Raw genomic sequence first — 26306 nt, 5'->3', positions numbered from 1 at the left:
TGGCTTACATGTATTAATTCATATTTATTGATTTTATTTCTAAATTCAGCTATTTAAACCGACAGGCGGATACATTTCTTTTACAGGCGTATTTTAACCTGGCAGGCGTATGCAGGCATATCTAAGTAGGACCGTCTACTTTCACTTTCTAAATGCTGAAACGACAAAAAGGATCTAAGTGAGAGAAAACTATGACTACTATTTAAATTTTAACAGAACTAGCATTTCCAACACAAGAGGTTGAAACACTCGCGATGGAAGAACGGATAAACGAAGAAAATATTGGCGATGGGCCAACAGTTGCTTCAAAGGTGTCTTTCGCAGAGTTGTGTGGTTTACTGGAAAAGATATCTAAAACCCAGGGAAATGACAAAAAGAAACGGATATTGAAAGAGTTCACAGACAAATGGAGGGATTTTCATAAACAGCTTCACATTAAAAATACAGACACTGTGAGTATAATACATACATTAATACTCGTGCAGTTTTCTAAGCCCTAAGCTAAAATAAATAAAGTTATCCGACCAGCCCTAGTTTTACCGCTGACCCTATACATTTATTTGCCAAAACTTTGATTGTGTAAATGGGAGTTTAGGCAGGTCTTTAAACAGATATTGGTCCTTAGTTTTAAAAGGGCTAAGAAATAAGCATTTTATCATCTTTGTAAAATTGCTTATTTCTTTTGTCTCACTGCAAACTAAAACATTGTAACATGTATAAAGCTGCTAGAAACTGTCCACATTTTGTAAATCAATTGAGTATCTTAATTTATTATATAGATAGCAGTGTTTTATCAAATGTTCCCAATGTAATAAATTTCGATAATTCACACTGAAATACATTCGGTAATTTCACTTTTGCGCTTTCTCCTGCCAAAACGTCACAACTTTGATATCTATCCGCCAATCACAGAATTCAAAGTTCATATTGAAAATATCGATAAATTGTGAAGAAAATCAATATACAAAAGAAGGATAATCAATTGGTTATCGTGAATAACCAAAATATTATCACTAGTGTCAGGAATGCTTGAGGATTTAACTCATGCACAAACATTAAATCTAGGCATTCTTCGGCACTCGTGATAATATTTTGGTTATTCACTCTTTCCAACTAATTATCCTATTATTAATCTAGATATTGCTACAAAGAACATTTCAGAGTTTTTGCAATTATTATACAACCACAATAATTTTGTGGTCTAGTAATGGAATGATGCTGTTGTAGTTGTCAGTGTCTGTAGACACCTGGTTTTCATGTGATAACTTGAATATGTTGGTTGATCTTTATGAAATTTTATAAAAAGTTTTTAAACCACAAAAAGAAGGTTGGTATTGATGTTTTGGGTTATGGCTCCAATTGTTTTAGGATTAGGAGCCAAAAAGGGGACAAAAACAAACATTTCATAGAATTGAACTAAAGAATAGGAACATCTTTATTATTCCACAATAACCTACCTTACAATAGTCAGACTGGGATTGATTTCAGGGGGTTACAGTGACTTTACTGGAGGTGACCTTATATCACACCACAGCAGTGTAACTTGCTGGTCATACCATAGCATGTTTCAAAGTCAAGTTTATTTTGATATAGGTTTTATCTTGGTTGTCTCGGTAGTTATTTGGATAATCATTAACATTCTCATCACTGTTCTTAACAAATTCAGGTACCGGTAACCTGGTACGAACCTAGGTTATATATTTTGTAAATGTATAAATGCGCCTCCTCTCTATACAGGTTACAATATTATAGTTAAGGAAGAAGTGCAAACAGTTTGAAGTTCATGTAAATTGCAATATTGGAAATAGTGCTATGAGTTTATTTTATTCAATATTGAGTATGAGTAGGCTTAAAAGTGAATTAAGTGCTTTATTAATTGTGAAGGATTTCCATTGGAATTATGATGTTCCAGATTAACTGCACTGGTATTCATAGTTTGGGATTAAGTATCATGTTAATACAGTAATAACTGGAATACTGTAATAATTTTAATATGTGTTATAGTTTGGGATTTAGTATATTGAGTTTGATTGAAATTATAATTTGGGATTATAAGTGCAATGATTTTCTATGAAATTTAAGATTTGGAATAAGTGTTATTTACATTGGAACTTCTTTGGATTAAGTGCAGTTCATTGAATTTATAGATTTGGATTTAAATGCTGTTTTCCTTGAAACTTTTGTGGATTATTAAAGTGCAATGATTTTCATTACCATAAAATATAGTTTGGGATGTAGTGCATTGGTTATTTTTAAATTAAAGATTTAGATTAATTGCTTTTTTTCAATGGAAGTAGAGCTTGGGGTTATGTGCAATGATATACATGAACCTGGAATTATATGGAGAATATTTCCTAGTTTTATTTCATTGTAATTGTTCTGGTTTAAGTGCTATGATTTACAACTCTGATTTGAGTGTTTCAGGTGAAAAATGATTTTATTGAAATTATACATATGGCTTAAGTGCATTGAATTTCATCAGAACTATATATATATTTTGTACATGTATGGTTTAAATAATATGAAAATGTGTGCAAGAAATTTATAAGAATCTGAACTATTGTAAAAGTAGATCCTTTGAAGGAGTATATTTTAATACATATATTTAAAAACCAGTATTCAATGGATTCAGATTTGAGATGGGACAATTCAAATAAAATGTAGCATGACATTGTAACTTCAAGTTGTTGTTCATTTCATGGAAGTGTTACTATAAGAAATTTATTGTTCTTCTGTAACTTGCCATTTCATATCTGCTATCCCCTTGTGGACCTGAGGGTTTAAAGCTTTTTTTCTTGGAAAAATGTAAGCAATATTCACAACCAATAGTTTTCCACATTAATACTTTTCCTGTGTTGGCAAGTACAAAAAATACATTGAATATGTTTCTGTCAATTGCTAAATGCAATAACTAAACAACAACAAAAATCAATTATGTAAAAAAAAAAAAAAAAACACACTAAATTCCCTCAACTCTTACAATAGCAACTGGTTGGTTTAAACGTCCCAGTAGACCCTTTTGTGCTAAATGTGGGATAGTCAGTGGGCATGTGTAGAGCATGCTCAATATACACTTCTGCGAGGAAAATTCTTTTGTTCTACCCAAGCCCTACCCTGCGGAAGTGTATCTTCAGCATGCTCATCAACTTACAACAAAAGGGTCTACAGCTTTGTCAATCCTTTGTATTGTTTAGCAGATTGGTAACAAAAGAGTGTCATGGTTGTGAGAAATTCACTGTAAGATTTAAACATTTTAGAAATTAGGGGCCAAAAAGGGGGGCAGAAACATTCATTTCCCTGATGTCTAGAAATTAACAGAACTAATGATGAAGTGATGTTTTTGACATTGTACTACAAGGTGCTATACCATCAAAAGAAGACTGGGATTGATTTTAGGGATTGAGAATTAAGCCTTTTTGAGTAAGGTGCTTAAAGGGGCCCGAAACTAGCATTTTCCTTATGTCCAGACAATAACTTGAGTTAAAGTGAATGGATCTCATATAAATTTTACTACAAGGTGTCATTACACAAAATGAAGACTGGGATTACTATTTTGGATTGTGAGTAGACCCAAATAAGAATAAGGGGCCACAAAGGAGCCAGAAACTACAAAGTTCCATACCCCAAAGGAAGGTTGGGATTAATTTGTGGTTTTTTCTGGAACCAATTAGGAATAAAGTCCAAAAAGTGACCACTTCGATTCTTGTCAAGTTCTTATCCTGTATCAAATATCTAATAGTAATTAAAATTCAAAGCTTTTTCAAGTTAAAATGGTGTGTCCATATTTGCCCCAACTGTTCAGGATTGATCTATGTGGTCGCATCAAGCTGTGCCTTGTGAAGCATTTGATTAACTTTTCAAGAAATCGTGAAATGACTACTTTTTCTATTTTTCAGAATGATTCTTTCTATTCAGCAATGAGACTTTTGATTCCTCATCTTGAAAAAGAAAGGGTTGCTTATGGTATTAAAGAGGTAAGTGGTAAAGTTTAAAAACTGTTACATATAAGGTAGAAGAAAGACATAGTCAATGTCAGTAACAACAGGTACATTATTGGAGCCTTTTCTGTGTCTCCTTAATGAGTTCTGTGCCAATATTTAGGTCATGAACTCTTTTCAAAAATGCCAAGGGACTAATTATTATGCCAAATTAATATTCTTACATTTATGTACATGTCTCTGAAACTAAATGCCAAAAAAACTGAGTGCTTTTACTAGACACATGGGTGTTTGTGCGATAATTGTGCGTAACACTTGAGCTTTAGCTTATCAACCGAGAAATAGTTGTGGCTAGTTGAAAGGTACATGTATCTAAGAATGGGATTTATTTTAAAGGTTATGGCTTAAAGTTTAAATGATTTGACAGATAGTTTTTAATTTCAACTGGAGAATTTAGAAACTGTGAAAGGACAACTAGTAGTGTGTAGTTCAATTATGCAGTATGTCAGAGAGTGTTGTATGTTCCATGTAAAACAACATTGAAACTGGCTATTAGGCACACTGACCCACTGCTATGATGCCATGTAAATTTTTGTATATTTTTTAAGATAAATTGAGTGTCCATCGTAATCAATGGTGAATGTAAATCAAAGAGTTTGATGTTAACCATTTACAACAATAAGCTTGTGTACACATTTACATTTGTAGTCAATCCCTGTACTCCACTTTTAGCTTATCCCTATATTTGCAATTTGACTATTATTTGAGGCATAAAAATTCTAATGATTGTTATAAATTGGTTCAGTACATGAGTACTTCGACTATACCTGATATTTCTTGCCTTTTCGGAAGATTATTTGTGAATGTACCAATTTTGATCTATTTATAAGCGTAAAGAAAGTATGTTTTTTTTTACAGTAATCAAATTACATGTGATTGTGTGTTGGCAATATACCCTGGTATCCTTTTTTAGCTCACCTGGCCATAGGCCATGTGAGCTATTGCCATCACTTGGTCCGTTGTCGTCATTGTCATCGTCGTCATCTGTCGTCGTCTTTAACAATTTTTCAAACATCTTCTCTGAAACTACTGAATAGATTTGCATGAAACTTATGATTATTGTTCCTTAGAGTATCCTGTACAAAATGACTGTTTGGATTTTTGATTGGTCAAAAACATGGCCGCCGTGACTAAAAATAGAACATAGGAGGCAGATGGCAGATTTTTGCATATATCTTCAGAACCGTTAGGTTAAGTCAAATTCTGACGTGGGTAAAAGTATTCAGCATGATGAGATCTATCTGTGGTCAAATTTTGGTGAAAATCTGTTGACCCATGTTGAAGTTATTGCACTTTTTGAACTTTTTTTGCTGTTTTTGATGATATTACATTCAAAAATTTTCTCCTCAGAAACTACTGTATAGAATTCAATGAAAGTTGGTATTCTTGTTTTTAGCTCACTTTGCCAAAGGCCAAGTGAGCTCATGCCATCACTTGGCGTCCATCGTCGTTGTGGACAAATTTTAAAAAATCTTCTCCTCTGAAACTACTGGACTGACAGGTTTTAAACTTGGCATGATTGTTCCTTAGGGTGTTCTGCACAAAATGAATGTTGGGATTTTTGGTCCATGAAAAAACATGGCCTTTATTACTAAAAATAGAACATAGGGGTCAGATTGCAGTTTTTTGCAAATAACTCAAAAACCGTTGCATTTAGCAAATTTCTGGCATTGGTAAAATTGTTTAGCATTATGAGACGGACCTATGCCAAAATTTTCAAAATGATTGGTCAACTGATGTAGGAGTTGCGGCCCCTGAAACAGTTTTTTTTGCATTTTTCGCATGTGCAACTTTGAAAATCTGTTTCTCAAAGTCCATTGCACAGAATTCAATGAAAGTTGGCATTTATGTTCCGTAGGGTATCCCACACAAAATGACGGTTGGGATTGTTGATTCATGAAAAAAACATTGCCACCGTTACTAAAAATAGAACATAGGGGTCAGATGGCAGTATTTTGCAAATAACTCAAAAACCATTGCCTTTACCAAATTTTTGGCAAAATAAAGTTGTTAAGAATCATGAGAAGGACCTATGCTGAAATTTTCAAAACCATTCATTGACTAATGTAGGAGTTACGACCCCTGAAACAGTTTTTTTGTTGTTTTTTTTTCACATGTACAACTTTGTGTATTGTGCTCAAAATGACTGTTGTGATTTTTAATCCGTGAATAGATATGGCTGCCTATACTAAAAATGGAACTTAGGAGTCATAAATTGTTGCCTTAAGCAAAATTCTGGTTCAGGTCATGAAAATGCTATGAAAAGCATTTCCTGCATTTGACAATTTAGTTGATTTTAACTTAGCCTGTCTCATTCCTCAAGTTTTTCAAATATGCAAATGGTTAACCAGGTGAGCGATTCAGGCTCTCTTGGGCCTCTAGTTAAGGTATCCTAAATAAAATGATTGTTTGGATTTTTGATCAGTTAAAAAACATGGCCGTCGTTACTATAAATAGAACATAGGGGTCAGACAGTTGTTTTGTGCATATATCTCCAAAACCATTAGGTTTAACTAAATTTTGACATGGATAAAAGTATTCAGCATGATGAGATCTATCTGTGGTCAAATTTTGGTGAAAATCTGTTGACCCATTTTGGAGTTATTGCCCTTTTTGGACGTTTTTTTTTGCTGTTTTCGATGTTATTACTCTCAAAATTCGTCTTCTCAGAAGCTACTATATAGAATTTAATGAAAGTTGGTATTCTTGTTTTTTAGGGTGTCCTGCACAAAATGAATGTTTGGATTTTTTATTGGTTAAAAAACATGGCCATTGTTACTAAATATTTAGCTAATGTTTTACAATTGCTGAAATGATACTTATTATAAGGCCTACAAAAGTCGACAAGGGATCAAATTTGTCAGATAACTCCATGTAAGAGTTATTGCCCTTTATAGGAGAAAAATGACTTTTTTTTTCATTTCAGCATATGCTGGCCAAACTGTTAATTGAAGTTTTATGTCTAGGGAAGGATAGTCCTGATGCCAATAGGTTGCTCAACTACAAAGCGCCAAAGTCTGCAAAAATGGTAATAATATTGTATTAACATGTTGAAGGAAAGATGAAACTACAAAAGATGTTGATGTGGTAAAGGCAATCAGATGCTTGTTTTTTTTTCTGAATAATATTTCTCACTTTCCTGTAAACATATTGATCACAGTTCTGTGCCCTAAGATGTCCACTTTATTTTCATTAAGTTAGTTAGTTTTTATTAGAACATATTTTTTATGTTTGTTTCATGTCTCATAGTACTGATCACAGTTCTTCTATATAGGGTAAAAAAGAAAAACTTGATATCATTGCCTTATATAGCCATATCATTTTCACAGCTACCTACTTCCTGTGTTGACCATCATAGTCCTTTTTTGGCCTTTATATAATTTCAATCAGTGACCTTAGTTTCATATTGTAGATAAGGGATGTTTCATTCTAACTATATATACTTTTCCTGTTTTGTCCATTTAAGTCTTTTATTTTAACTTTCACTTCAGTTCTTTCCTTAATTGTGTTACCCTGTATTAATGACATATGGTCCTTTATTTGATAAACATCGATAGTGAATGCAGATTCTGTTACCCTGTATTAATGGCATATGGTCCTTTATTTGATAAACATCAGTAGTGAAAGCAGATTCAAAGTTCATCTTCCTGTTTTTGACCTACTAACTTCACAATCAATTTGTTCTGATTTCTTTTAGAAACATTTTTTTTTGTTCTATGCATTTTTTTCATAATTTATATTCTAAACATTCATACGTTTTTGGCTACAACAAGCTGGTACCAAGAAAAGACCTCAATCTTGTTTTCACCTGAATCTGTGTAGAGTATTTTAAGCACTATCAAATACCGTAATGCAGCCCATCTTGTATATAAATACGAAAGGGGTGATCCCAGATTTAGAGGGGCCTTGCATCAACTCAATTTTTTTCAAATAAAATCAAACATATTACTACCGCTATTTACTGTCTTGAAAAAAAAAACCATCAAATATTTAAGAATTGGCTATGATAAAAATTTTGTCTATTGAAAAATAACATAAATTTTCCATGTGCATATTGTTTATTGCGCAAAGTGCAAGATTACAGTATTTATCTTAAATTAATTTATTTCTAATTAAATAAAAATAAGGATTTGTCCATTCAAACTCCATACTTCTACAATCACTGGGACCAAAGTGAAACTAATGCAACCTTAATATTTGTAGACAAACCAGCAGCAGGTTTCCTCAGGACTTATCATATCATTTGCAATAACTGTGATTAGGAACACAAATTTTCATGCGCTTTCTAGTGTCATTGTAGATTACACAATAATTATGAGGCTTGTTTGTTATGATGTTAAAATTAAATTATAACTCAGGTAGATATTTTACATTATTCAACTTTCACTCATTATGATACTTATTAATATAAATATTGCAATAAAAATGATAGAGATAGCCGTCCGTGCGAGACTCGACAGGGTAGTCAAGGACATTAAAAACCCTTCATTCAATAGAGATAGATTTCTGAGTAATGGTGCGATAAAGGTTACTCAGTCATGGGATAAAGGGGTGTGATAAAGGTTAGCAATTTGATACAGGGATGTTCTGACGGGTGATTGATACAGGTAAAATATTTTCAACTCAATCAGATTCTCAAAACTGCTGTATTTACTATTAGATATATGATAAACTAAAATGATGAACCTACCTGCATTAAATTACATACACTAATAGTATGCAGAAATTTGGGAGTCACAAAATAAGAGGACACACTTGACTGTATGTACATGTATATACTTTCTATGATAGGAAGCAGGTGACTTTGCAAGTGTTGCTTACTATGTCTTGAAGAACAGATGTCCTGAAAAAGGGTCACTCACAATTAAAGAGGTCAATGATTGTCTTGATGGAATAGCAGCCAATAATGCTGCTAAAAAGAAAGATTTGGTGAGGAAAAATATTCTACACCTCCTTACAAATATGTCAGCTGTTGAATTGAAGTGGTTGATCAGAATGATTGTGAAGGAATTAAAAGTTGGATTGAGTCAAGCTTCGGTTTTCTCTGTGTATCATCCAGATGCTGAGGAATTCTATAATGTCAACAATAATTTGGAAAAGGTAATGTACGTCTGTATATAAGTCTGTTAATAGTTAATTTAATTAAAACTCACAGACTCCACTCGGTTATACAACACAGCCCTTGTGATACATTATTGACAATTTAATTTTATGAACATATTGGATTTGAAAAACATGTTTTTACTATGTGGGGATTTTGAAAAAAAAAATCATTGTTAAGGGTATCCTTGTTCAGCATGCATCCCTATTTCTTTTTGAATGAGGGAATTTAAAATGAGTTGAAATTATTAAAGCTAAATGAGAAATAAGGAGTCCATTAAAATAGTTCTTAAAATAAATCTTCCATCTTAAAAACTCAAACATTTTTTTAGTTATCTACTTCATTTCCATATTCAATTATTAGCTCACCTGGCCAAAGGCCAAATGAGCTTATGCCATCTCTTGGCTTCTGTTGTTGTTGTGGACAAATTTTCAAAAATCTTCTCCTCTGAAACTACTAGACAGATGCCTAGAGCAAATTTTTGGCATGAATAATATTGTTCAGCATCATTAGATGGACCTATGCTGAAATTTTCAAAATAATTTGTCAACTACTGTAGGAGTTACGGTCCCTGAAACAGTTTTTTTGGGGCATTTTTTGCTTGTGCAACTTTGAAAATGTTTTTCTCAAAATCCATTGCACAGAATTCAATTACAGTTGGCATATTTGTTCCTTAGGGTATCACAAACAAATTAATATAGGGATTTTTTATCCACGAATAAAAATGGCCGCCATTCCTAAAAATAGAACATAGGGGTCAGAAGGCAGTTTTTGAAAATAACTCAAAAACCATTGCCTTTAGCAAATTTCTGGCTGGGTAATATTGTTTAGCATCATTAGATGGACCTATGCTGAAATTTTCAAAATGATTCATTGACTGATGTAGGAGTTACGGTCCCTGAAACAGTTTTTTTTTTTTCAATTTTTGCATGTGTAACTTTGAAAATCATCTTCTCAAAATCCATTGCACAGAATTCAATGAAAGTTGGCACATTGTTCCGTAGGGTATCCCAAGAAAATGATGGTTGTGATTTTTGATTTGTGAAAAAACATAGCTGTCATTACTAAAAATAGAACACGCGGGTCAGAAGGCAGTTTTTTTGCAAATAACTCAAATACCATTGCCTTTAGCAAATACTAGTTGGGGGGGGGGGGGGGGTAATAATGTTTAACATCAAGAGACGGACCTATGCCGAAATTTTCAAAACCATTCATTTACTGATGTAAGAGTTATGGCCCCTGAAACAGTTTTTTTTTTGGTATTTTTTTTTCAACTTTGGAAATCTTCTTCTCTAAAACCATTTAAGATCATTTAATGAAAATAAGCGTATTAGTTCTTTAGTGCTCAAAATGACTGTTGTGAGTTTTAATCTGTGAATAGATATGGCTGCCTATACTAAAAATGGAACTTAGGGGTCGGAAGACAGTTTTTTGAAAATAATTTAAAAATTGTTGCCTTTAGCAAAATCCTGGTTCAGGTCATGAAAATGCTATTAAAAGCATTTCCTGCATTTAAAGATTGGTTGTTTTTTTGTTTCTTCTTAAACGGTCCTGTCAATGAAAATCAATAGCATCTTGTTTACTACCTGAATTGATTAGTATTTTAACTTAACCATGGACAGAAAAATAATAGATTTAATATTTCCTCCATTACACAACAATGTGGATTTTAACTGTGGCTGTTAATGGAAACAAATATTGTGCCAGAAAAAAAGTCTTGGACACAGCAATAAACTGCATACCCATGTAAATTGAAATTTGAAAATTGGTTTGTTGGTAGAGCTGAGGGAACTTACAAAATTATCAACAAAAAAATGCAAAAGCAAACACACAAAAAAAAACCAAACATTATATTGTCATCTCTGTAAACAACAGATATCACTTGCAATGCAAACTGCTGGATGCTCAGTTTTCTTTTGAGTTACTTTCTGATTCTGTAAATGGTTTTCTGATATAACACATGACTGAATTTTTACACTCTACTTTAAATGTTTATTAATTCAAACAAGCGGTTGTCAGATTGACAGATTTTGTTGGATATTTTCAAGTTATTAAATGGATCATGCGCTAATTCACATTTTTCACCATAACTCAAAGACAAAAATTATGAAAATCAGTAGATACCTTTTTTTATGTTTCAGGAAACAATATGTCTGAATTTGAAAAGATTTTATCAAAAAGTAACAGCATGGACTAGTATAGGCAGTGGCCTGCTCATCCACCTGCTGTAAACACTTAAGTGCAAGAATCAGCCAAATTTACACTTTCTGTAATATTTCTGTTATATTTTTGAACTTTAATAGGTAGTTAGTTATGCCTCATCAGGGCATATTGTTTTCCAGGTGTGCAGAATGCTGAGAGACAAAGATAAAAGAGTACATGAGATAGGGATATCAGTTTTTTCACCATTTACTCCAATGTTAGGTGAAAGAGGGGCACCTGACCAGGTAATTATGCTATAATACAGGAAGTTGTTCTTTCCTTCCTACAACAGCACAGTTAAGAATGTAGATTTTTTTTCATTGCATTTTAAGTGTATGTAGATTTTGTCCAACATTTCAAAATATGGGTACGTAAACTTGTGTTCTAGTTTAATTCATTATGAGTCAGTGGTAAAATTATCATTAACAGATTTTTAACAATGATTTTTTTATCATGGAGATAATGGAAAATTAGAGAGAACAAGAACAAGATAGTATTGGCCTGGTTATTAAAAACACAGGCTTTTTTTTTAGTTTAGACCTATTTTTACCAGTAAAATGATTTAATCCTGTTCATTTGTTAACATGTGAAACAGCATTTTTATCATATTTGAGGTGATTTGTGATGTTTTAGATAGAAAAAATCATGGAAGGGAAACAATACTACATAGAAACAAAATTTGATGGTGAAAGAATGATGCTACATAAAGAGGAAGAAAACTACAAGTACTTTACAAGAAGGTAGGTTTTCATTTAAATTGCTCTTTCCCTTATTATGATTTTTTTTGGTCTAGCATTTTTAATGTGAAATCTGATGAAGAATTTTTCAATTTACAAAATATCAATGGAATCAAATCACAGTCCTTATGCCCGGCATTTTATACAATCACAAACAAATTTTGGTCGTAAATTGTTGCTGTCTTCATTGACCTTGTGTTGTAGTCTGTACATACTTGGTTTTTGTGTGATAACTTTAGTTGTGGTTGTCCTATTGTTATTAAATTTTGATATGGTTTTACTGACTATTAAAGGATGGTTCCAAGCTAATTTGGAATCTGTGTTTTTTTTTAATTTTTGGTCTGATTTCAATTTTTTTTCATTATATTCCTTATGAAAATCAATGCCGTTTTTTTTCAATACGATTTCAGATATCTTTTATGGTTTTTTAGTAACGAGGGATCAAAGGGGCCACACCCCAAAAAATCAGAATTTTAAATTTTAGTCAGATTTTACTTTTTTTTTATTTGTTTCCTTATGGAAGTCCCTGCCTGTAGTTTTCAATCAGATTCCAGATATTTCTAATGGTTTTCGAGTTATAAGGGGTCAAAGGGACCCACCTGAATAAAATCTACTTTTTAGTTCACCTGGCCAAAGGCCATGTCAGCTATTGCCATCACATGGCATGCGTCGTCGTCACAATTCACAATTTTTCAAAACTCTCTCCTCTGACACATTTGAACATTTCAATCTGTTTAGCCATGCTGGAATACTTGCCCTTTTTTGATGTTTTATCCCTATTTTTAATGTTTTTTAAGTTTCTAATATTTAGTGACTTCTTGCACTCGTTATTTCAATACTTTATATTCACATATGATTTGTGTAATTATATATTGCTTCTTCACATTAAGCTGCTAATTGGTACCATGTTTACCATCATAGAATTATTGTTCTAGCTTCATACAAGATTAAAATATATATAAAGGCAGAGTAGATCCAATTGATGATATTGACCAGGAAACCAGATTAGGAACTAGATTAAACAACTGGCAATGGCTATATTTCTATGTATCTATATTTTTATAGAGATATATATATATATACAGTCAAACCTCGTTAACTCGAAGTCGAAAGGACCATGCAAAAATGTTCGAGTTATCTGAGGTTTGAGTAATCTGAGGTCGAGAATAAATCGGAAATACCAGTAGTTTGGTCCTTGATTGTTTATGTATTTACATCATTTGTTATGCTTGTACATGTATATGTGCTTCACTTTATACGATATTCGTAATGTCATGCGTTTCATATCGGAAGATATTTTTTTGTATGTATATCATGTTTAAAGTACTGAATGGCACTGAGTGTTTTAGTGAAATTTTATTTTTATTTTTTTTTTTCTAGATCAAAAACGTCATAGTTCATAACATTCTGCTTTGTTTGATTCACAGTCAGGAGTATTGTCAAACCATGTGCTCTACAATATTACGATAAAATTTCAGATTCACTAGTGAAACGAATGTAGTCGTGGAAATACTTTTACTATCGTCTATTTGACATTTCATTAAATAGTTAGATACCCTTACAATTCATCTGTATTAAAAAAAAAAAATTTAAAATATCAAAATGTCCGATATCACTGGTAGTGTAAATTCCCACGTGTTATTAATAAAATTCGTTTCTTTTAAAAACACATGCAATTTTAAATTAATTAAATAAATAAATCAAGCCATACACAGTGTCAACAAATTAATTCTAATAGCCATGCTAATTGTTGTTAAAACACACTTCGATCATGGTTTGTAATAAAACAATCAGTTTTCCGACTAATTACTTGACTTCGAAATAATCCTTATGATAAGGCATACAAATCTCTGTAGGGGGATCAAAGTTGTTAGATAACTCAATGTTAGAGTTATTGCTCTTGAAAGGCAAAAAATGACTTTTTAGGAGTTTTCGGTGAATATTTTGAAAACTATAATAGATAGAAAGAAACTTTCAATTGATGAAATGATCCTTATGATAAGTTCAACCAAAGTCTTTTTGAATCAAAATTGTTGGACAATTCCTTGTTAGAGTTATTGTCCTTTAAAGGCAAAAATTTAACCAGGTGAGTGATTCAGATTCCTGGGAGCCTCTTGTTTATTTTTGGTCTGATTTCAAAAATTTATTGAATTTCAAATTTTATGTAATGTAGTATCCATACCAGTTGTTGTGTCCATAATGAATTGGTAGTCCCTATGCCTAAGTGTGCCAAAAACTAATATTGTGTCCACACTTGCCCCAACTGTTCAGTTTGGACCACTGCGATCATACCATGCTGCACTCTGGGAAGCTTTTTATTAAAAGTTAGTATTCTGGTCAGGTTAGTTTGATAATATTTATGAACCAATAATTAACATGAATTCCATCTTTATCTTTATTATATGAAATCTTGTTGGAGCTGAGCGAGGGTCTGAATTTGTCTAAGTTCTGTTTATAGACTCTCTATTTAAATGAAATACTATTTTGAGCTTACAAAATGAATTATCTCCCTTTAACTTGAATGATCAATTTTGTAATGAATGATAATGATCGTCTTTGTAGTGGAAATGAGTATACTAATACCTTTGGAGCACACACAATGGATGGAAACCTTACTCCGTTTATACATCATTGTTTCAAACCATTTGTTAAGAAATGTATTCTTGATGGGGAAATGATAGGGTATGATCCTGCTACAAAGACTTTTGGTATGTATGATTTTGTTTTGATTTTCTTGTTTTCATAATTATCTGACCTGAGTTTATTAAAAAGCAATAAATTTGTTTGTCAGCATGTTTCTTGTTCCACTTTTTTCACAAGTTGAAATTTCATCATTTGAAGTCAATGTATGTCACTTGTAGATGATTTCAGACCTGTTGTTATATGTATTCATCAATAGGCCATTACTCATGTATTTCTGTATTAGTATCAATGTTGGACCTTCAAAAGCTCTTGTAGATTTCTCTTGGTACCAAAGTTGGAACTGTAGATTTATTTCATTTTTTTAGCAACCAAAGCTATGAATTTAGATATAAAGAGACAACAACAAGAAGGATTACAGTCTTGTCTTCATGTATTTGATATTGTCTTGTTAAATGATAAAGTTCTGACAAATCAACCCCTGAAAGAGAGAAAGAAGATACTGAAAACAGTGTTTGAGCCAGAGGAAGGAAGACTACTCTTAAGTGATGTGAAGGAAGCTAGAACTAAGTAAGATTTCCTAATTCAAACTGAATAAGTTTTCTGTGTCTTGAAAGTAATGTTTGATTTATTGAAAATAAAATGAAGGGTACATTAATTTTGTTAGATTCAACTTATCTTTTCTTTTGTTTGGATTTGATTTAATTATTATTTTAATAGAAATCTATGTTTTGAAGTTTGAGACAAGGTCCATGCTATATACACGACTTAATGCATTCAAATTTTAAATTGATTTTGTTAAAAAGTAAGAAGGTGATTTGATACTCAAATGTTTTAACAAAAGACCCAGATTTCTGTATTGTGTTTAAATAGTCTCTACTAACTTTAAATTGAATACAAAATACGGACTGATTTTCTTAATAATCTAAATATTTCAACTTTATAAATGTACATTTACTGGGGTATCTCAAAATGCTTTTATGAAGCATCAATTTCTGTGATTAAGAATTATGTTACACAATCTTCAGTCATACATTGAAATTTGACTTTTTATGTTATATACTTCAAAATTCTTTACTTTTAGTTAAAACAACTTTGAATTGTTGGTTGCAAGGCTTCATTTTGGTATGCATTGTGATACATGTATAGAAATATTTTGTCATACTAAATGTTACTTCAATGAATGAAAAGTAATTTGAAAGAAGTATAAAAACTTCAAAATGTTTCTAGACTTCGTCACTATGCTATTTTATCTTATCTGTGTGACTATCTTATATTGTCTATGTGACTATTTGACATGGTCTTTGTGACTACTTTCCGTTATTTATGTGACTACTCTATATTATTTATGTGACTACCTTACATTGTAACTATTTCTCATTACCTATGTCACTACTTTACATCATCTATGTTACTACTTTACATTATCCATGTGACTACTTTACAATATTTATGTGACTACATGTACTTTCAATTATCTGTGTGACTTCTTTACTTTATATATGTGACTTCTTTACTTTATATATGTGACTACTTTACATTATGTATGTGACTACAGTTCATTATCTATGTGATTACTTCACATTATTCATGTGACTACTTTACAATGTTTATGTCACTACTTAAAATTATCTATGTGACTACTTTACATTATCTATGTGACATCTAGTGCAGTCCGAGTTGCTCATTAATTTTGTTTCTTTGTATGTGTTATTACAATTATTTTATGTTCTTTGTTGTGTGTCTGTTTTCCCTGTCTGGTCTTTGTCCCTGGACTACAATCTTTTGATTTCCGCTAGAATCTTAGTTTCCTTGATTATTCTTTACATTATCTTTGTAACTTTGTGACTTCTTTACCTTATCTTTGTGACTTAGTGACTACTTTACATTTTCTATGTTACTTTTTCACATTATGTATGTAACTACCTCACATTATCTATGTGACTTCTTATGTTATCTATGTGACTTCTTACATTATCTGTATTACTGCTTAACAGTATCTATGTGACTATTTTCCAGTCAAGACTGTGCTGATGCATTGAATGAAGCAATAGATGGTCGTGAGGAGGGAATTATGGTAAAAAATCCTGAGTCAGTATATAGACCTAATACACGAAAAGGGGGATGGTTTAAAGTAAAGCCTGAATATGTTGGTGGTTTGATGGATGAACTTGATGTGTTGGTCGTTGGTGGATTCTTTGGTGTAGGTCATAGGTCAGGAATGATGTCACATTTCCTGTGTGCTGTTGCTGTTCCACCAGAAGAGGGAGAAGAACCAAAGATATTTTACTCATTTTGTAAGGTAGTGTATTTTTGAAAGGGATGACTTTAAGGCATTGTGTTTTCAAGAAGTATTCCTTAACAAAAACATCTGGACATTGTGAAAAAAAATTATCAGGATTAGACTGAAATGTGCTTTTACAATTTTACAATTTTTTTTTCATGTAAAATATTAAAGTGCTTAGAAAGTATGTAAATATGCTTTTTCACATATTGTTTTGTTTTGAAGCTTGACATCCCAACCTTTTACTTCATAACTATATTTGATAGAAGAACTGTATTACAGTCAAACTTCACTCGCTCGAACTGGGATGGCTCAAACACCTGGGATTTCTCGAACACAATTCAAAGTACCAAAATTTTCTCATATATAATCAATATAAATAACCATAGATTTCTCGAACCATAGTGGTGCAACGTTTTGGGAAAGATGCCATGTTCCTCGCATGTTAAAAAACCCTTCTGTGGTATTCTCCCTGAGTAGGTACCATTGGGCTCCACTACAGGAGGCTAAATTGCTCAACCCTACCCACCTTTCCCTTTTTCCAGTGGCAGTCAAAATTTGTTGACCCCATTATACTTGTGTCCCATCCCATTTTCATTTCATCATCATTTCACGTTCATTTTATCACCCATTTCATGTTCATCGCCTGAAGATAGCGGAAATATTGCTGCTCGGGTGTTAACAATCAATCAATCAATAATAACTAGTAAAATATTAATTATATTGTCAGGTTGGTTCAGGTTATAGTAAAAAGGAATTATCAGAGTTTAACAGTAAACTTGTTGACCATTGGAAAAGTTTTGATAAGAAGAATCCACCAACAAATATAATCCTGGCTTCAGGATTCAAAGAGAAACCAGATGCATGGATTGAGCCTTCAAAATCTGCCATTGTTCAGGTAAGTGTATGAGTTTTAAAGCCAATTATATTTACATTTACAGGGTTTCATAAAATGTTTGATAAATTGCAGATTTAAATTTTGTGTAATACTGAACGCTTTGTATTGTATTTAAGTGATTTTTACTTATATTTATGTTTCGTATTTAACTCTTGAGATTCAAAGTTTTTTCTTCTTTTTTTCAATTTAGACCACATACCTGTAAGAAATCTTGTTAACATTAAAAACCTTTTTGAGTCTGATTTGATTGTTTGAATTAAACACCAGCTGAAGGTTATCACCCTGCCTTATCTGTCCCTCATTGTTATGGAGAATGTTAATCAAATTGTTTACCAAATCCATTAACTCAAAAAACTTAAATCATTAATGTAAAAACATACCAAAGTAATGAAGCTTGGTGTGAATTAATGGAATAACATTTATCGCTATTTTGTTAAAAATCCTTTTGATCTTGCTATACGATAATTTTCAATCTCACACCAGTTGAGTGAGAATGAAAATTATCACTAGTTTCGATGTCCTCGTGTAACCCACAAGCAACTGTGTAGGAATATTTGATGACCCAAATAACCGTCTGTTTGTTTACTGTGTATGAAATAATGCCTGATTTGTAGTAATATTTTCTAGTCTACAATGGAAAATGATAAAATACAGTAACTTATCCGATTAGAATGAATAAATCCCAAAATTACTTTACAAATTTTAAACACGACCGACATAGTTAACCGAATTTTTTTTTCAAATGATGTGTATCACAGCTGCACAACATATGTGACATCATGCAGCATGTCGCCGAAAAATAGTCCTGAAAGGAAACTTTGCAGCGCTAATATAATTTACATATTTAGGTCAGGAAAACTGAAAATAAAAGAAAAGTAATACTTTACACTTCCGCAAAACAGCGATAACAGATTATTAAATATTTTTTTCAACTCACAGGAGTTTCTCATGCTCATCTCATTGAAAAAAATATTAAATAATCTAATAGTATAGGTATAGAAACAATAGGAAAACCTTTGACAAGTGTAAAATATGTTGAAATATATTGATATATGTTGATTATGCCTTGTAAAATGGATGTCCTTTACTTACTTTGTAGATAAAGGCAGCAGAGATCATAGATAGTGACAGATTTAAGACAGGTTGTACTTTGAGATTTCCAAGAGTGGAGAAATTTCGTGATGACAAGCATTGGTATGAGTGTATGACAACAGCTGATATTCAGGAAATGAAAGAGGTTATTGTCATATTAAAGAAATGGAAACTATATTAAAATGCATCAATAACGTAAAATTATTGGTTACAATATACATTTAAAAAACTAGCCTTTAGCATGCTATGTTTGACAAGGAATTGTTTATTTTCATATATGAACTTAAAACAATGTTATTGTTGCTTTATGGATTATGTGAGTTATCCTTTAATTGAAATAAAATATAAGCATGAATAAGTTTTCTATATATTAAAAAGAAAAATAGATTCCTTGTATTCATGGCACAATATTTAATCTTACAAAATGGCAGTTTTCACTTTTTTGCTCTTTTACTGTGTGTATTATTTGTGAAGGTAAGTTGCTTTAGGATATGATATTAACCAAGTACATATTTGTCCATGCACGACACCTGCCACACTCTTACACTCAGAGGAGTGTTGCAGACTTTACAATACACTTGTCATTTTGCTTCGTCTTTCTCAGATTTCCATTTTTCAATTAAAGAAATATTTAAATGATATTGATGTTCTCTTTCAAAATTTGTATGAGAAGATTTGAACACTTTTGTCCTTATTAACATAAAGTTTTTCTGCAATCCCTGTAATTAATTTTTTCTGGAACAGAAACATGATGTCTTCCTTAGAGCTGTTAATTAATTTTAAGAATTTTTGAGTGATGACTAATCTTATTCATTCAAGTGTTGGCCTCTGGATTATATGGTTTAATAGTTGATTAAAACAGACAGTATATTTTATTTCCTTGTTTTTAGAAATCAGGGGGTAAGCTAGCTGCAGGTCATGTTGAAATCGATGAAGAGGAAGGTCCTGTCAAGAAGAAACGTAAAGTTGTTAGTCGAGTGGTACGTCCAACATTGGCTGCTAGGTTTAAAGGGGTTGATGCTTCTTCTGTGACAAAGGTAGGTAGTGAAATTTATATATTAAAATTTTCAAGGTCATGGAACATTCTTATCTATGATTCAGACTTTTATATACACAAGCAAATATTTTATATGTGAAATTTGTGTGAATTGAGTGTCACATATGAACATCATGTGAAATTAATGTAATTTTGGCATGATATTCACTTAACATATACTTCATGTGAAGATTTTTTTATATGAATTTCACACGATTCAGTCATAAATTTTATATGCTCAATTCAGATGAATATTGTGTGAAATTCATGTGGAAATTGTGTTGTATAATTTTGCCTGTATTTATTTTTGGAAAGCTCCTACATAACATTTCATGATTGAATTTGTTTTTTGTTCTTTATAGATCTCTGAGATGTTGAAAGGAAAAGAATTTTGTGTTATAAATGGTTCTTCATCATTCTCAAAACCAGAAGCAGAGAAGAAAATAATTGAATTTGGTGGAACTATTGTTCAAAATCCAGGTTAGGTTGTTGTTCCTATCTAATTCTGGTTATTAATAAAGAAAGGAGTCTTGATAAATTGTTTTTTGCACTTGCATTGTTATCCATTATATGTTATAATTTGAAACTAATGCTCTTTCATATTCTAACTGTACTCCTGTAATTACAAATTGTAAGCACAAAAACTAAACCATCCAATGTATTTTGATGAAGCTTTTTTGAAGGTTAAGCATCATATGTAAATTTGGTAGATGTACATGAAAGAAGATAATCGTTTTCAGGTTCTTGAAGGGCATATCATCCATGCTTAGGGTTTTACAAGTTCATATCTTTTAAACACAAACCTCTCAATAGATTTGATGAAATTTTATATGAAGGTATTTCATTTTGTTTTACTGTGCACAAAAAAGATACGGTAATTATTGGTGGACGTCAAGAAGAGGAATAATTCATCTAAGAGGTTTACATGTATTTACCTCCTTTTTAGTCACTCAATGGATTTTAATGAAATTTCGTAGGAAGATTGAGCATCATATGTAATTGTACATGAAAGAGGATAAAAATTGTTGTATCCTGCAAAGAGAGATATTCAAACTTCAGTGTTTTGTATGATTAAATTCCAGGTGAAGCAGTTGGGAGAGGTGTGTTCTATTAATAAGCTTGCATCTCTCACTGTATTTCTAGTATATGTTTTAGTAATCTTTACCTTGAAGTACCATTTTTTTCACAGGATCCACAACATTTTGTGTACTTGCTGATAAAGTGGCATTGAAAGTGAAGAATCTTATAAAAAGAGACATTTATGACATTGTAAAACTTGAATGGTTTCAAAGATGTGTGGATGTTGGAACATGGGTTCCATGGTAAGATCCAAATAATTTCATTATAAACACATTCTTATAATTAATGTTCACAAAGGTTTAAAAGCACAGCTTTTTGTTGTTTGAATGTTAAACTGTTATTATTTTCCTGCTTTTAAGGACCTAAATTCAACTACATAAGATAGTATGAATACACAGATAACAATGATTGTGTTCAATAAAGCATTCCATTTTTTTTAATGTATTGATAACTAAGGAAGCATTTTAAGAGAATATCAATTGAAATTTTAATATAATGTACTACAGTACACTCAGGCTTTGTGACCAATATGAGAAATCCTTTGATTAATACATACAAGTACAAGCAAGACATAAGGAAATGGTGTCCACACCCAAGGAACATCATATTGAATTATTACATTCATTATTACATAGTTTATCACACGTGAAAATATAGTATTGTTTCTTGGGTGTGGACATAGTATTCTGAATATTAATATCTGGGAAAAAAAACAACAAAATTTTCATTTTCAAATTATTACACCATTATGACATTCTTTTTCCTTACATTTATATATTTCATTATGTTATGATCAATTTTTATGTTAAAACAACTAAGTTGATAATTTTAGGCGATATTTATAGCTTTATACTTCTTCAGCTTTCATTTCATATACACATAAGAGTGCAATGTATGCCAACTACTGATTAATACATAAAGTAAGGCTCTTGTGTTCATGCACTAAACATTAGTAACCACAAGTTTTATTTAAAAATGTATAAAGTATTACAAAATCTGCCCTTTCTTTTATCAAAATAATTACAGCCTCAAGTGAACTATTTGTTTTAACACTGGATGTTTACAATTGATCTTGTTATTTTACTATGTTTAATGACTCGGAGTGAAGTGACCAGAGATTTTATGGACTTTAGTCTCCATGATTGATTCCTTAAAGGATCCGTTTAGTGGTTATTCTTATGTAGGTCACCAGGTGATATGATCCACACATCCCCAAAGACCCAGAAATCATTCCATGTGGATTATGATGATTTTGGTGATAGCTACACTGAAGACACTACACCAGAACAGCTGAAGAATGTATTTGACAGAATGACAGAGGTACAATTATTTTTGATTTGTTATTCTCAAATATGCTTTGTAAGGCTTGACATTTTAATTTTTAAGAAAATTAAATGCTTTATATATTACTACATGTATGTTTACACAGTAAATATAATTTGTACATTTTTGTATTGTTTTCTAGGATTTATTCTGTATTTTCCTTTACACAATGTACATGCTGTTCAAAATTTAATATTTTTACTGAAAAGAAATAATATACTGTAAAAATATTGATTTTGACTTTTATTGTAGGAAATAATTGAACTGAATGAGAATGATATAGCAGAATTAGAACAGAACTACTTCCATGATGAATCCTCCTATAGCCTATTTAGAGCTTGTAGGTAAGTAATATGAGACAGTTGTGACCTGCAAGAGGACAAAGTTGAATACTGGTATTTTGATTTACAGTTAAACTTTGGATATGACCCACGAACATTTTGTGTCTGTTAAAGATGAAATTTTCCTAATAGGTTCCATACCACCAAAGGGTTGTTTTTGTGGATGAATAACATGCCTGTTAACCCTTCCATATTATGGGGAGACTCCCACAAAATCAATGAAAAATTTAGAATTTCCCACATATAAATATAAGATTACTATATTTTCTATATTTACTAAATAGTTGAATTTTTACATAAAGAAAATTTGCTTTTACATAAGACAGTGTCAATGGGGAACTGTTCCAAAGGTTAATAGGTATATAAAAAGGTTAAGGCCTTTATAACATCGGAAGTAAAGGCCAAAAAAAAAAGGTTTTGAAATAAGGATTTTATTCAACTTTGTATAAATGTCATTTTTTTGTCTAACTGCAAATTTAAAAGATCTGTGACAACTGATGTTTTTGCCTGAATCTCATCAAATATCACAATATGAATAATTAAGAGCTGTTATTCCCATATTTGTCCCAACAACTCAGCATATAATGCTGCACTTTGTGAAGAACTTTTTTACAGTGTATATTTCAAACAACTTCTTTTTTGTATTGTTTTACAGGTTTTATATGGACAAGTACTCAATAATTGGTGATCCATCTACACATATAAAAGATTCTAGTTTAGATCTGTTAGAACTAGAACTTAGATTTTTTGGAGGAACAACAACAGATGATTTGGACAATGATGTTTCCCATGTGTTGGTAGATAAACAGTAAGTCTTGTTATACAAATGTAATGGTATACCCTCTACCTTTTAAGTATATATTGATATAATGTAGTTTGATGTGACATTTCAGAAAAAAAAACTTGTAATAGATGTTTCCACTGGTTGAATCCAAATGATCTTAATTAAGAATGGTACTGTACTATTGTTGATCGGTACAGTTATGTTTTGTTCCCCACTTAACCAAATGGGTTGTCTGTGGCAATCTGTCCATCCATCCATCTGCCTGCTTTTTCATAGTTATTAATGACTGTGCAAGCATTGCCTTTAAAACAAATTGATATATTCCTTCCATATTTTGTAGGTTATGTTATGTAATGTAGATGTGCATATTATACTGATTTGACTAGTTTTGAATGAGTTGTTGGACTTTCTTTATTTACAATTTCAATATTCCTCAATTATACTTTACCATATTTTTTTATTATTTTCTGCACTTCTCAACAGTAGAGACCTTGTGGATGTTGCTTGGTGATTCGCTTCCGTATATTTTGTAGAATATATTAATATGTGTCGAAGTGCATACTACACCATCAATAACAAATTTTGTATGAGTTTTGGGATATTGATTCTCTTCAATGGCTGGAGACTTATGGCTTTGTGAAGCAATCCTCTTTTATTTCACCCACTGTGTAGGGGGCAGTATTTACTAATTATCATTTTAATGGCAGTGTCTGGATGTAGATGGTTTAGCAACTGAGTTACTTTCAAGTCTTACATTTTACTGTTAACTGTTGAAGTGTTAGTGATGGAAATAAAGCATAGTTTCATTTCATGTGCATGAAAATCTTTGGGGGAGCATTAAACATATGAAATTCATTGGCATATACAATGTATTGAGAAAAGTTGATTATGAAATTAATAATGTAAATGTTTAATTCTTCAGGAGTTTAATAGTGGACATATACTGTAAAGTTTACAGTCTGTAAACATTATTTCACAGATTCTGTCAAGGGGTCTTTTTCATAGGTACCAATTTTCATGGTTTCAACAAATAATAAGTGTTATGTAGTTTTATTCATTTTTATATGAACTGTTCACAATATAAAAGAAAGAAATTCTGAAACATGGATAAATCATCTCCTGCCTGGATCTTACAAATAGCTGTACTTAAAGATCTATTTCATGTGTACTATTTTTTCACACTTTTCGGTCAACTGTAAAAGTAGGGAAAATAAGTACTTCAAGAAAATTAATATGTTGACAGTAATTGTCAATTGGAAGTACTGGTACTTAATTCAGTATTGAAGGTTACATTCTATTTGAACTTGCTTGTATATTCTTATTATGTATCTCCATGAAACTTAGTGACCATCACATTGCTATGGTTCATGCTTAAAATTTTGTCTTGCACCTCTCAGTAATTTCTCTTAAACACTACATGTATGATCCATCTTCTCTATGTCTCATGTATTCAGTAATTGACACGATTAACAAGGATATGAAAAACATTGTTGTCAATTTAATATACCTTTTAATTTACAGAGACTTGTCAAGAGTGAATGAACTTAAAAGAGAAAGAAGAAGCAGGAGAAGAAAATTCCATATTGTAACACCTGACTGGATATGTTATTGTATGGAAGAGGGAGATTTAGCCTCTGAAAGACAGTTTGAACCATCTTAGCAAAGAGGGAGATTTAACCTCAATTACATAGTTTTAACCACATTATTGTATGGAAGAGGGAGATTTAACCTCAACTACATAGTTTTAACCACATTATTGTATGGAAGAGGGAGATTTAACCCCAAGAAGACAGTTTGAACCATCTTAGTAAAGAGCTTATTGTTTTACCTTTTCATGTTATAGGTTACATAATCTTACTTTATTTGTATGATACTAATGGTATTGTCTTTAGACTAAATGTTACTAAAAGGAAGATGTAGAAAGATGATTGACTTCTTCGATCATTAGCATGATAGTAGTAGAATTACATATATTGTTGTAAACTGTGAAATTTTATATTTCACTATTTTTGGAGTAAGAACTGTGACACAAAAGTTTTGTGAATATCTTTTTCAAAGAACAGTATAATTCAATTTGAAAAATACAATCGCAAATTCAAAACAGTCTGAAAGCAGTTTTTTTTTTAAAAAAAAGGTTGTTGGAAAACTTCTCTATGGACTAAGTAAGAAGTTAAGTTTTTAATAGGTAAATTTTTTGTACAATTCATAACAGCACTGTTTTTGCTCACCTAAATGGAAAGCTCATTTGAGCTATTGGCAGTCAATCTTTTGATTTGTTATTATCATAAAAACTTTTTGAAAAATCTTCATCTACATTAACACTGGATAAAATTTAATACTCTGTATGTTTGATCTATAGGCTTCTTTTCATTTGTATGTGTCTAGAGATTATTTAAGGAGGAAGACCTAGTGTAAGGAACATAAATCTTGAAATCAGTGATATGTTTGTATCATATTTAATTTCACCATAGCCTTTCAAACTTTCCTTTGAAGTAGAATGAAATCAGTCGAAGTTGCTTTTACACTTACTTTAGATTAATGTAAAATGGTGAATATAAGTGTTCCAATGATTTGTAAGAGTTGCTTCCCTTACCCTAGGTCTACCTCCTTAAGTGGGTATGTGTTTATGTATTATTTAAGCCCAAATCTATCACTACACATGTACTGTATGTTTAAAGTGCTGTTCAACCTCTTGTATGCTGTGAAACAATAAAGAAAACAATTCATATGGCAGCTATTTCAAATTTTTTGTAAATTGTATTTGTTAGTTGCAATAAAATTAGAAAATCA

At 31.4% G+C, this 26306-nt stretch overlaps 1 protein-coding gene across 4 annotated transcripts; it reads left to right on the top strand.

Moving 5' to 3' along the window:
* The first annotated feature begins 72 nt into the window (after positions 1 to 72).
* On the top strand, positions 73 to 26306 carry LOC148629326 (DNA ligase 4-like). 4 transcript variants are annotated; one of them, XR_015915848.1, is made up of 19 exons: positions 73 to 452; positions 3897 to 3974; positions 6925 to 7026; positions 8790 to 9098; positions 11403 to 11546; positions 11935 to 12041; positions 14601 to 14746; positions 15047 to 15248; positions 16698 to 16980; positions 17693 to 17860; positions 18960 to 19097; positions 19843 to 19989; positions 20351 to 20468; positions 21178 to 21310; positions 22253 to 22388; positions 22644 to 22735; positions 23388 to 23540; positions 25038 to 25245; positions 25297 to 26306. XR_015915848.1 is itself a non-coding variant. In XM_088548334.1 (18 exons), the coding sequence occupies exons 1-18, from the start codon at positions 255 to 257 to the stop codon at positions 25174 to 25176; spliced, it is 2793 nt and encodes a 930-aa protein (XP_088404460.1). In that variant the 5' UTR covers positions 74 to 254; the 3' UTR covers positions 25177 to 26306. The 4 variants fall into 4 exon arrangements, 3 of the variants coding, with proteins under 3 accessions (XP_088404480.1, XP_088404460.1, XP_088404471.1); XM_088548334.1 differs by having other exon boundaries at positions 74 to 452; positions 25038 to 26306; XM_088548345.1 differs by having other exon boundaries at positions 75 to 452; positions 11442 to 11546; positions 25038 to 26306.

The sequence above is a fragment of the Perna viridis genome, chromosome 1, assembly GCF_037379345.1.
Source record: "Perna viridis isolate PV_CMFRI_1.1 ecotype Kerala chromosome 1, ASM3737934v1, whole genome shotgun sequence".
NCBI classification, from domain to species: domain Eukaryota; kingdom Metazoa; phylum Mollusca; class Bivalvia; order Mytilida; family Mytilidae; genus Perna; species Perna viridis.
The sequence above is the reverse complement of the archived record's forward strand: the minus strand, read 5'-3'. Positions and strand labels throughout refer to the sequence as shown.

Excerpts from the sequence above, each read along its gene's own strand:
- LOC148629326 (XM_088548334.1), top strand. The coding sequence starts at position 255 with ATGGAAGAACGGATAAACGAAGAAAATATTGGCGATGGGCCAACAGTT. Across the intron at positions 14,747-15,046 it reads TCCTGCTACAAAGACTTTTG|CAACCAAAGCTATGAATTTA; the intron begins GTATGTATGATT and ends TCATTTTTTTAG. Across the intron at positions 22,736-23,387 it reads AGCCTATTTAGAGCTTGTAG|GTTTTATATGGACAAGTACT; the intron begins GTAAGTAATATG and ends ATTGTTTTACAG.